Here is an 11,946-nt window from a genome sequence, read left to right as displayed (position 1 = left end):
GTTCTAGAGCGGCAGGAGGTGTTTAAAGTGTGTGTGTGTGTGTGTGTGTGTGTAGGGAGCGCATTCACAGTAAAGGTCACAGGTGAGGGCAGGATGAAGGAGAGCATCACGAGGAAGAGGAGAGCAGCGTCGGTGGCCAACGTTGGCAGCCAGTGTGACCTCAGCCTGAAGATTCCAGGTGAGTCCATGATGAAAACTCTTCAATCAGCTTCCACTGGACAAAATTCAATTAAAACCCTTTGCTGGGGTGTCCTGTGAGCCTCCACCAGCTACGCCCTCTGGAGGCTGTCTGATTTATTCACCTGGTTTTAGAGAGCAGACTGAGACTGAGGAACGGTGCTCCAGCATCAAACAAACATTTTGAGCTCATTGCTTCCATTCTGAGTCACAAAGACATTCTGTCTCTGTCTGTCTCTGTCTCTCTCTGGCTCTCTCTACTCCCCCCTGGCTGCAGAGATCAGCATCGCGGACATGACGGCCCAGGTGACCAGCCCGTCCGGTCAGGTTCACAAAGCAGACATCATGGAAGGAGAAAACAACACCTACTGCATTCGCTTCGTTCCCACGGAGACGGGCGTGCACACCGTATGCGTCAAGTACAACGGCGTGCACGTGCCCGGCAGCCCGTTCCAGTTCACGGTGGGGCCCCTGGGAGAGGGCGGGGCCCATAAGGTCCGCGCCGGAGGGCCAGGCCTGGAGAGGGCGGAGGCCGGAGTCCCAGGTCAGTACGGTGCTCGGGCTGCAAGGGCGTGGACGTCTGAAGACGTCGTATCCTGACTCCGCTTCGTCCTCTGTGATGTCTGCAGCGGAGTTCAGTATCTGGACGAGGGAGGCGGGAGCCGGAGGGCTCAGCATCGCCGTGGAGGGGCCCAGCAAGGCCGAAATCGTCTTTGAGGACCGCAAGGACGGCTCCAGTGGAGTGTCGTACATCGTGCAGGAGCCTGGTGAGACGAGGACCACTTCTTCACTTTCTAAATCATTTTACCACGAACCAGCTGTGACTGGCCATCATGTGACTTTGCTAAAGGTTCTACTAACCTAAAAGCTTTAGAGCTGGTGGCTTTTCACAAGTTTTCTGAATGGGCATTGAGAAGATGTGAGCTTCTTCAGAGTGAAGGTGGATGATCAAGTTAAGGCCTCTGCAGACTCCCATTAGAACAAGAAGAACAGTTGGGCTGTGACGTCAGCCAGCCACACCTGGGTTTTAGAATTTCCCCACTCTGGGACCCGTGTTAAAAAGAAAAAACATGCATTTCAGCTTCTGAAGCTCCGCCTCCTGTGGATGATCGCACAACACCGGTGCATCTATGTGAACCAGCGTTGATGTGGACGGCTCCTCAGTGTTTAAAAAGTTTTCCTTGAAGACCTGAACATAATGCTGTCCGGTGCAAACCAGTGAAGTGTCTTACAACAACAACAACAAATGTTTTCAGAGTTCAGGTTGGTCTGTCAGTAAGATACCGGCTCTGATGGATCCGTGGATCTCGACTGTTTAAACCAGAGCAGGACGAGCAGCTTCTTCCTGGAAAAATCCTTAATTTTTCCTTTGTGACGTCCGGCCGGATAGTTCACTTCACCAGGGTTCAGTAAAAACCCTAAATCCTGGAAAAGCTCAATCAGTCGGCATCTTTGATTTGATTTAGAGATTATTTAGAAAACCGGTGGGTGCAGATTACAACAAATCGATGTGTAATGGGCTCCGTCTCTGTCTCCGTCTCTGTCTCCGTCTGTCTCTGTCTCTGTCTCTCGTCAGGTGACTACGAGGTGTCGATCCGTTTCAATGACGAGCACATCCCAGACAGTCCCTTCGTCGTGCCCGTGGCGTCTCCGTCGGACGACGCTCGCCGCCTCACTGTTGCCAGTCTTCAGGTGAGGCTCTGAGACACACACACGTCCGCGGCAGGTTGTCCGCAGTGCAGCAGCAGCTCGTTGTCCACCAGGAGACATCCTTCATGTTTCCAGATGAAGATTTGGCAGAGAGTTTGGTAGGTCAGAGTTTCATGGACGGCTGCTGCTGCTGCAGTGTAGGACACAGCAAAGGCTTGTGGGACACCAGAGGACAGTGTGTGTTTCTCGTGCCTTGTTCTAAAGACTCCCAACAGCCTCCCTCCTCCGGGTGCCGGGGCGCTAAAGGGTTAAAGAGGTCTGCCACGGGCTGTCTCGTCTGTCTCTGTTCACCCTCGCATCACAAACAGTCAGTGGTGGTGAAGTGGGATCAAAAGTCAGAATTTCAGGTGGAAATGATGCAGTGTGTTTACATGAACCATTCCTCTCATCTTCATCTCATCCTCATCACATTACTCACTGAAACAGAAACACTCTCGCCTCCCAGCCCTCCTCTTTAGCCCTGTTAGCGACACCCCCCACCCCCCAGGTAAGACCTTCTGAAACTTGGAACTCTTAGAAGTGATATTTAATCTGATGCCACTTTTAAACAGTCGCTGGCGCTGCCGAGTCCTCACCAGTATAGTCGTTCAGTCACTGCAGACAAACACTCCTCACGGGCACTTCTGGGTTTTAGGCTGATGGTGACATTAGATCTGGGGTGTCCACACTGTCCTGCATGGTTCAGGTCTCCCATTTGAGGGGCTCGTTATTCAGCTTGATGAGGTTCCCTGGTTCACCAGTGGACTGATTGTCTGCTGAGGCCTGAAGGACCTGGAGGTCTTTCAGGCTCTGGTCCAGAGAGACCAGCTGGTCCCACAGGTTCTCTATGGGTTCAGGTCTGGAGGAAGTGCAGGACTGTATTTGAGTCCCTCAGTCTGCAGCAGCCATTCCCTGATGATGCCTCTTCCATGCTGCTGGAGCTCTGTGGTCCTTGAAGATGAGGTGAGGCCTGTGGTGTTCATGCTGCGGCTCCATGACTGGATGAATGATGGTCTTCAGGTGGTCTGGGCTCCATGACTGGATGAATGATGGTCTTCAGGTGGTCTGGGCTCCATGACTGGATGAATGATGGTCTTCAGGTGGTCTGGGCTCCATGACTGGATGAATGATGGTCTTCAGGTGGTCTGGGCTCCATGACTGGATGAATGATGGTCTTCAGGTGGTCTGGGCTCCATGACTGGATGAATGATGGTCTTCAGGTGGTCTGGGCTCAATGACTGGATGAATGATGGTCTTCAGGTGGTCTGGGCTCAATGACTGGATGAATGATGGTCTTCAGGTGGTCTGGGCTCCATAACTGGATGAATGATGGTCTTCCAGTCTCTGAGTCTCTGTCACTCTGACAACTTCCTGTTTGAAACTTTGGTGTCGATGTTCTGTTGATCAGTGGTTGGTTCAGGTCTGGTCTCTGTCTCATCAGGTCTGGTCTCTGTCTCATCAGGTCTGGTCTCTCTCATTAGGTCAGAATGAGAACAGCGTGGTGAGGGCGACTGTTTAAATACTAATGATCAGGACATTTATTGATCAGTTTATGGATCAAGCAGTGAAAGTTTCCATTAAGCTCCTCGTGGGAGAACAGGAAGTTGAGCAAAAACTCCTGAATTTGGGAGTTTGGAGAAGGTCGCATGAAGGTCACTCGGAAAGGTCGGAGTGCATTTTAGGGTCCCCCTGAAATTTCACCCTAAAGCTGATGCCACCAACATTTTGGGAGGAGTGTTTAAATATCACTGTCTCTGTCTATACTCAGACTGTTTCTTCCTCTTCTGTGATGTGACCAGAGAAAGCGTTCAAATGACTCACAACACCACCTGGTGGTACAAAGTGGTGTTACAGTGCGGGGCATCCAGAGCGGGGATTTTTTGTGAATTTCTCCATGAGAAAATGTCCCATCAGTGAGGGTAGAGTTGGAGCGTTGGTGCAGTGTTTGAGTGTGTGAGTGTGTGTTGTTGAGCAGGAGTCGGGTTTGAAGGTGAACCAGCCTGCGTCGTTTGCCGTCAGTCTCAACGGGGCAAAGGGTGTGATCGATGCCAAGGTGCACAGCCCGTCTGGAGCGCTGGAGGAGTGCTGCGTCACGGAGATCGACCAAGGTGCCCACCTCCCCGGAGGACCTTCACACGTCTGACGCTCTGAGAAGCAGGTTTAGTGGCTTAACCTTCTCTCTCGTGCTCGTCTAGATAAGTACGCAGTCCGGTTCATCCCCAGAGAGAACGGTCTGTATCTGATTGATGTGAAGTTCAATGGAAGTCACATCCCCGGGAGTCCCTTTAAGATCCGGGTGGGAGAGACGGGACAGGCTGGAGACCCAGGCATGGTGTCTGCTTATGGACCAGGACTGGAGGGGGGCACCACAGGTTGGTTCAAGTTCAGAATGAGAGAAAAGCTCCAGCGTCTCTCCTCCGTCTCCATCACTCAGCTCGTTTCTTTGCCTCAGGAACTGCTTGTGAATTTGTGGTGAACACGAGCACTGCGGGCCCCGGGGCGTTGGCGGTCACCATCGATGGACCATCCAAGGTCAAGATGGACTGTGTGGAGTGTCCAGAAGGTTACAGAGTCACCTACACCCCAATGGCACCCGGCAACTATCTCATCTCCATCAAGTACGGCGGTCCTTACCACATCGTAGGAAGCCCCTTCAAGGCCAAGATCACGGGTGAGGAGCTTCACGTTGTTGATGAATCATTTATCAGTCGCTTCCTCAGAGACAGAGCAGTTAGCTGGAAGGACAAATTAACATGAAATCTCATGATGATACTCTACATTCACTTTTTCACCCTCACTAAATATCGTACTGAGAGATTAACTGCAGATTGAAACTTAAATTTGTTTGACTCTTTTTCCTGACACATAAATCCAAACGCACAATGAAGACCGTTTAGAATCGCTCTGCTCCATAAAGGTCACATTATTTCTAAATACAAGACCTCCGACTCTGATCAACTTATTTGTAATCAGAATACATGTGACGTATTTTATTAGACAGCAGGACAGACTAAATGTGTCTGACGTCTGGTGTCTCCTCCCCTTTCAGGATCCAAGCTGGTGTCCAGCCACAGCATGCATGAAACCTCCTCCGTCATGGTGGACCCGGTGAGCCGGGCCATCAGCTGCTCCCAGCAGGCTCCGCCCACCCAGTCCGACGCCAGCAAGGTGGTGGCCAAAGGTCTGGGCCTGACCAAGGGCTTCATTGGCCAGAAGAACAGCTTCAGTGTGGACTGCAGCAAAGCTGGTGTGTATGCTCCTGTCCACACAGAGCATTTCATCATGTATAGACCGTCGGCGCATATCAAACCAACAAGGCCCTGTTTACACACGTTTCAAGAGAAAACGTAAAAAAATAAATAAGTCTTTGTATTTTCATTTCAGAAAAGTTTCACGTTTACACAGCAACGTTTTGAAAACTATATCCGTTTCCAGGGAAACTACAGAAATGTGGAAAACGATGTAGTTAGCATGCCAGGCCACTAGTGGGTGCTGTTTGTTTTGGTACCGTTGTCGTGTAAATTGACGCCCAATGACAGTTCTGCATATTCACTTGAAGACTTTGAGAAAAAAGGGCCTAAAAGAGATCGACGGCGATCCTGGTGTGACCTCACTAATTGTTATTTACATGAATAGAAATGTGTACCTTCATAAAACAGCAGCATTTCTGGTGCGTCTCCTGCAGGTCGTAACATGCTCCTGGTCGGTGTGGACGGCCCCAAAGTCCCCTGCGAGGAGATCCTGGTCAAACATTTGGGCAACCGCATGTACAACGTCAGTTACCAGCTGAAAGAGAAGGGCGAGTACATCCTGGTTGTCAAGTGGGGGGACGAGCACATCCCGGGCAGCCCCTACCACATCACCGTGTAAAGCCCCCGCTCTGCCAGCCCCCCCAACGTAGACCACTGTTTCCATCAACTGAGATCTCCAACCCAGCCTTTGTTTACAGCTCCAGGTCCCTCCCACGTGGCTCAGTAGCTCAGTATTATTAGAACCCACCGTCTGCACCGCGATCCAGACAAGAAAGATTCACTCTTCTCGTCAGTTTAGGGAGGAAGATGCACCTTTTATTTTGAATTACTGTAAGTCAGCTGTTACGTTTTTATCCATAAGTGGATGTTTGTGGATCTGTCTGAACTCGATAGCTTTAGCTTTAGCGTAGCCGCATTAGATTTGGTCCCCGCTCTGCATGGAAGGTTACGGTTTACACTGGAGGAGCAACACACACACACACACACACACACACACACACACACACACACACACACACACACACACTGAATGGATTAGGTTTTAACCTGTACTAAAAATCGGCAGCGTTGGTTCACGCTGCTCACACACTTCATCTACACATATTGGAGCCACATTGAAAAATCTGATTAATGAAAAAATAGATATAAAAAATATTAACTGTAATGTAAAGTCAAGTTTGAGCAATTTGAAGGAAAATCCCAAATATCAGAAAATTATTTTAAATATTTGTCTTCGCATTTCATCATCCACTAAATGTTTTTCCATAAAGTTTAAAATGCTTTTGTCATTTCTTCACTTTAAAGGAAAATATCCTCGACGAAGTTTTCAGACTGAACAGAAGTTTGTAGACAGTTTTGGTTTCCAGTCTCTTTCCTTTAACGTGGCCCTGATATCGGCTGTGTGGACGGCACCTTTCCTTGTTTCTAAGCTCCACCAGCAGGACGCTCTGGAAACAACCGGTGTTTGACCTGCTCCAGCTGAGCGGACAGGAAGCTCACACCCGCTGCTTCCTGCAGGATCTTTACTGTTTGGCACCAACAAACTTCTTCTGGGAGAATGAGGATGATCGGTCTGACAAAAGGTTTAAAAAGGGAATGGTGTCTTTGAAATGACCAAAAACAAGAGAACATGCGCTTCTTTGGTTTGTGCTCAGTGTTTAGTCCCTCAGCCCTCAAACTGTCCCACCCTGACCTCCACCCTGACCTCCACCTGACCCCATGACCCCTCTCCTCCAGCCTGCTCTGTGCCTGATATATATTTCAAAACAGAAAATCAACATTGACTGAAATGATAAAGGCTTTAAAAGTGATTGTAAGACAGTATTTTGATACACAATAAAGTTGTCTAAGTATGTTTCTGTCAGTTTTGTGGCTTTTTGTTTCTTCGGGTGAAACGGAGGCGCAGATTTCTCCTTAGTAACTCTGATCAGTTTGTCTGGCGTAATGAGCACATCCACACATTTTCAATGAGTTCACTGCAGCTCAACACGGAGGTCTGAGGGGGGCGCTAGTGAGACGGCTTTTCAGAGCTCCTGCAGATTTACAAACATTTCTTATAAAAACAGCCAATTTTCCAGAGACGACCAACCGGAAAACTCAGTCAAGCGGACATGCAAACGTGAGGGGATAAATACCCCGACCAGCCTCAAAACACAGGTTTGGCCACAGAAGAACTAAAACATGAGATGCTAGCATCCCTGAGAGGAGAGAGTTTGAGGATTATAAGAAGAGCTGTGTTGGAACCCGGCCTTAAGCCCGCTGGTTCCTCCCGGTCCTTTGAGCCTATACTTCATTGTTTATAAAAGTCTCAAGACAAAGATACCTTTGACCATTAATTTAGCAAAGATAGCCAAATGCAATGAGCCGCGCTGGACCTGGACGTCTCATGCAGGACGACAACCAGCGTGTTACATCCGTTCAACATTTTTCTTCTGGGTGGGGCCACACCGCGTCAATAGGTGGGGCTTCAGTGCAATTGGTCAGTTTGGTCATGGCGTCTGTTGCCAACCAAAATCAGACGTCTTTAATCAACGTGTCATGAAAGCTGTGTGTGTGTGTTGTTATCCGGAGTAGCTGAGTTCTATCTCTGTTCTACCGTCATACGTCAGGCTGATGGAACAATCTCATCCTGGAATGAACTTCAGATTCTCAGTATCTAAGCATGCGATCATAGTATTACTAATGTAATATCTTTCAGCTGAAAAGTGCACTGGCCTGAGATTTCAATGCTGTGAAAGCTGAATTAAAGCCAATTCAGTCTGAGATCAGGAGCAATAGAAACACAATCAGAGCTGAAGTGGCGGACATGCAGACAGACATAGAGGAGTTAAAAGACGGACTATGGTCAGACGAGGTGGCTGCACGACACACCTCCGTAACCTGCCTACAGACTCTAATCTGAAAACTTTAACAGACGAATGAGACGGGTGAACATTCGAATCGTCGGCATTGACGAGCCGTCAGACTCCAGCTCTCCCGCCGCCGTGGCAAAGGGATTAGAAGTCCTAGCCATCAACCCAGAGGTAAAAAATCAACTGCTCACATCGCATCCCTACTCCTACCAGACCGGGAGGCCGAGAGAAACCGCGGGTGATCGTCGCTGAATGACACTACGACGGAGATCCTGAGGCAGGCCCGGGACCGAGCCCCACTGACCGACAATAGAAAGCAGATCGCCATATTCCCAGATTACTCCGCCAGCGTCGCCGAGGCCAGAGCTCAGCGACGTCAGGAAGACCTAATGAGGACGAAGAGGAGTCCGTCACGGTCTGGTCTCCCCCGCCAGACTCCAGAATTCACACCAAGATGAGGTCAGAGAGTTCGTGGACGTATATAAAGACTGAGGGGGAGTATCAGTGAGGACTTACACCCTAGTTTTACTTCTGTAAGCAATGAACACATTAAAAGTGGTGAGCTATAATGTCAGGGGTCTTCATAGTCCAATCAAAGGAAAGACCTGAAAAGGAGGACGGCTGTGGCTATACTCGTACTTTACCCAAACATTGGTACACAAGGATAAAGAGGGAGATATATCTTGATGAACAGATTAATTGATGGCATAGAAGTGTCTTTCATTCGTGTTTATGCACCAAACAAAGATGAACCCAATTTTATTGGGACATTATTTAACAATATTACAGGGTTTAGTTCTGACCTACTGCTAATGGGAGGAGACTAACTGTGTGTCACACCTATTGGATAAACAGCCTCCCTTTGAAAATGAGCAGAATACTCAAATACCAGAGCACAGAACCTGGTCTTGTGGGTATATGGAGAAGCAAATTCCCAAAAGGTAAAGACTTTACTTTCTATTCAAGCAGACACTTGACATACTGAAGGATTTCAAAATTAATATGGCAAAACAAGCAACCAAGAACACATGTTTAAATCTCACAGCTCTAAAAGTCGGATGAAGCCTTAAACTCCCAAAACAAAATATTATTTCTGGGCCTCGCGAATGAAACGTCTAATAACAGGGATCCAGAACGATACACACACAAGCTGGCTTAATATTGAAACGAATATGTCCAAAGATCTCTTCCATGTTGGTTTGGCCATGCTGAGGGACGACGACCACTCTTAATGTGTGGAGGAAAATAAATCCAAACTCTCACCGTTACCAAATATTGGATTCATGAAGACCTTCATAAGCAACAAGTTAGATTCTGGCTTTAGAACACGGTCAAACCATAAACTAGTTTACTTACAGCAGTTATTCAAGGGAGACAATTTCAAGTCTTTTGAACAATTAAAAAATTACTTTAACCTCGACAGGACAGACTCTTTACATATTTACAACTAAGAACCTTCCTAACAACACACAAGGAACGGAGAACAATCACAAACCACAGTCCTATAGAAAAGTTTTTAATTGAAATACAACTGGGGAGTAAAGGTAACAAGATAATGGGCCAACTAGACAAGATTTTTCTATCAATGAACCAACAAAACCCCCGTCAGGTTAAACTGAGGTGAGAGGTGGAGGCAGACAAGGACTTTTCCCAGGAGACGTGGACGGACGTTTGTACTGAGACACAACCAGCCACTGATTCCACTGAGCTGGAGAGGCGCCCCAATTCTCAAAAGGTCATTGTCATTAAAAAAGATTAAGTTAAAACACACACCCACACCCACACACACACACACGCACACACACCCACACCCACACCCACACCCACGCCCACGCCCACACACACACACACACACACACGCACGCACGCACGCACGCACGCACGCACGCACGCACGCACACGCGCACGCGCCCACGCCCACGCCCACGCGCACGCGCACGCGCCCACGCCCACGCCCACGCCCACGCCCACACACACACACACACACACACCCACACCCACACCCACACCCACACCCACACACACACACCCACACCCACACACCCACACCCACACCCACACACACACACACACACACACACACACACACACGCACACACACAGAGTTCTGCAGCTGTGGAGCCAAACATGGCTCTACAGCCCATCTACAGATCCTCTCTAGTGACTCAACAGCTCCTCTAGTGACTCTACAGCTCCTCTCTAGTGACTTTACAGCTCCTCTAGTGACTCTACAGCCCCTCGAGTTACTCTACAGCTTCTCCCTAGTGACTCTACAGCTCCTCTAGCGACTCTACAACTCCTCTCTAGTGACTATAGCTCCTCTAGTGACTCTACAGCTCCTCTCTAGTGACTCTACAGCTCCTCTAGTGACTCTACAGCTCCTCTCTAGTGACTCTACAGCTCCTCTAGTGACTCAACAGCTCCTCTAGTGACTCTACAGCTCCTCTCTAGTGACTACAGCTTCTCTAGTGACTCAACAGCTCCTCTAGGGACTCTACAGCTCCTCTCTAGTGACTCTACAACTCCTCTCTAGTGACTACAGCTTCTCTAGTGGCTCAACAGCTCCTCTAGTGACTCTACAGCTCCTCTCTAGTGACTCAACAGCTCCTCTAGTGACTCTACAGCTCCTCTCTAGTGACTCTACAGCTCCTCTAGTGACTCTACAGCTCTCTGTAGCGACTCCATCAACATTATTTGAGGAAGAACAACATCGCACAGAGACTGCTGGTGTCCTTCTACCAATGTACCATCCAGAGTACCCTGACGTACTGCAGTACTGTGTGGTACAGCCAGTGGCGTTTCTAGATGTAAATACTTGGTGAGGCAAGATTTCATTTAGGTCGAGTGACACTATTGAAGTCCAAAGTAAAGTGTGTGCACAACCTTTAAGCCACAACATTATTACAACCATATAGGAGATGATCCCGTAAGATGTTGAGCCTTGGAAATAGCCCATCAAAAAAAAAAGAAATTCAGTTAAAATGATATATATATCAATGGTGAAGTTAGAACCAGGTCATAATGGTTCACAGACGCAGCTCCACCACCAGTAAAGCTCCAAATAATGAGATTCTTAAAAGATGTTCCTCACCATGTCACACAGCTTACAACTACTTACTTTAATTTTCTCTGCTGAAGTAAGAGTTTCAAACTGGTCCTCGTAAATAATCAAACTAATTAATTTTTATTCTTAACTGTTTGTTAGCTTTAGCTGCTAACAAGATGGTATTTGTTCGATTCGCTCCGGTTCTATGAAGCTCCGCCTCAATCAGCACCAGCCAATCAGCTTTGAGCATCTAATGACGTTTTTGTGGGCGGGGCTTCAAGACCCACTCGGCATCAAAATCACAGCCACAGCCTGAGCATGCGCACTTTCACTTTACTGCATCCAATACACACTGCATGGTGAGAGAGGGGCGAGCCCCACTAATGGACCCTCGGTATCAGGAGGAAACCACCTGGAACCGCAAGAGGAGACCAGTAACCAGGGAGGGCAGTCCTCACAGTAATTATGTGCTATATAAGAGGAAGTTTTATTCACAGACAAGAAAATACTGTAGATAATCTTAAAGAGTTATTAGCATACTTTGCATGCAGTCCTTTCTGATGACAGCAGGTGGCGCTCAGCCCCACCTGCCCCTAATGACTGGGTACAGCTCAGTGCAGCTGAACAGAGGAAAGAGCTCTCTCCACTCTCTGCTCTCACTGTTTTATCCCTCTATTTTTATATTTCAAGTTTTTATTTGTGCGTTCATTGATTTTATGATGCACTGATGGTCGACACTTTTTTATTGTTGTTGTACTGGTGACAATGACAATAAAGTTTTCATTCTATTCTAATTCTAATTCTATACAAACATTTATCCTAGTTTATATTTTCAACAACCTTTCAATAATAATAATAATAATAACAACAATAATAATTATAATAATAACAACAATAATAATAATAAGGCATAATTAGCGTCTCTGCCTCT

At 47.8% G+C, this 11,946-nt stretch overlaps 1 protein-coding gene across 2 annotated transcripts in view; it reads left to right on the top strand.

The window, feature by feature from the left end:
* Window positions 1-6,981, top strand: part of flna (filamin A, alpha (actin binding protein 280)) — a 54,933-nt gene extending 47,952 nt beyond the window's left edge. For both annotated transcript variants that reach the window (XM_080470526.1, XM_080470525.1), the window contains 9 exons: window positions 56-178; window positions 455-721; window positions 807-944; window positions 1,754-1,869; window positions 3,842-3,974; window positions 4,062-4,238; window positions 4,319-4,537; window positions 4,916-5,113; window positions 5,552-6,981. In XM_080470526.1, the coding sequence (XP_080326652.1) occupies window positions 56-178; window positions 455-721; window positions 807-944; window positions 1,754-1,869; window positions 3,842-3,974; window positions 4,062-4,238; window positions 4,319-4,537; window positions 4,916-5,113; window positions 5,552-5,736 (1,556 nt within the window). In that variant the 3' untranslated portion in view covers window positions 5,737-6,981. The remainder of the gene's footprint in view (window positions 1-55; window positions 179-454; window positions 722-806; window positions 945-1,753; window positions 1,870-3,841; window positions 3,975-4,061; window positions 4,239-4,318; window positions 4,538-4,915; window positions 5,114-5,551) is intronic.
* The last annotated feature ends 4,965 nt before the right edge of the window (window positions 6,982-11,946 follow it).

Source organism: Lipophrys pholis (assembly GCF_963383615.2).
Source record: "Lipophrys pholis genome assembly, chromosome: 8".
Classification (NCBI taxonomy): Eukaryota; Metazoa; Chordata; class Actinopteri; order Blenniiformes; family Blenniidae; genus Lipophrys; species Lipophrys pholis.
The sequence above is the reverse complement of the archived record's forward strand: the minus strand, read 5'-3'. Positions and strand labels throughout refer to the sequence as shown.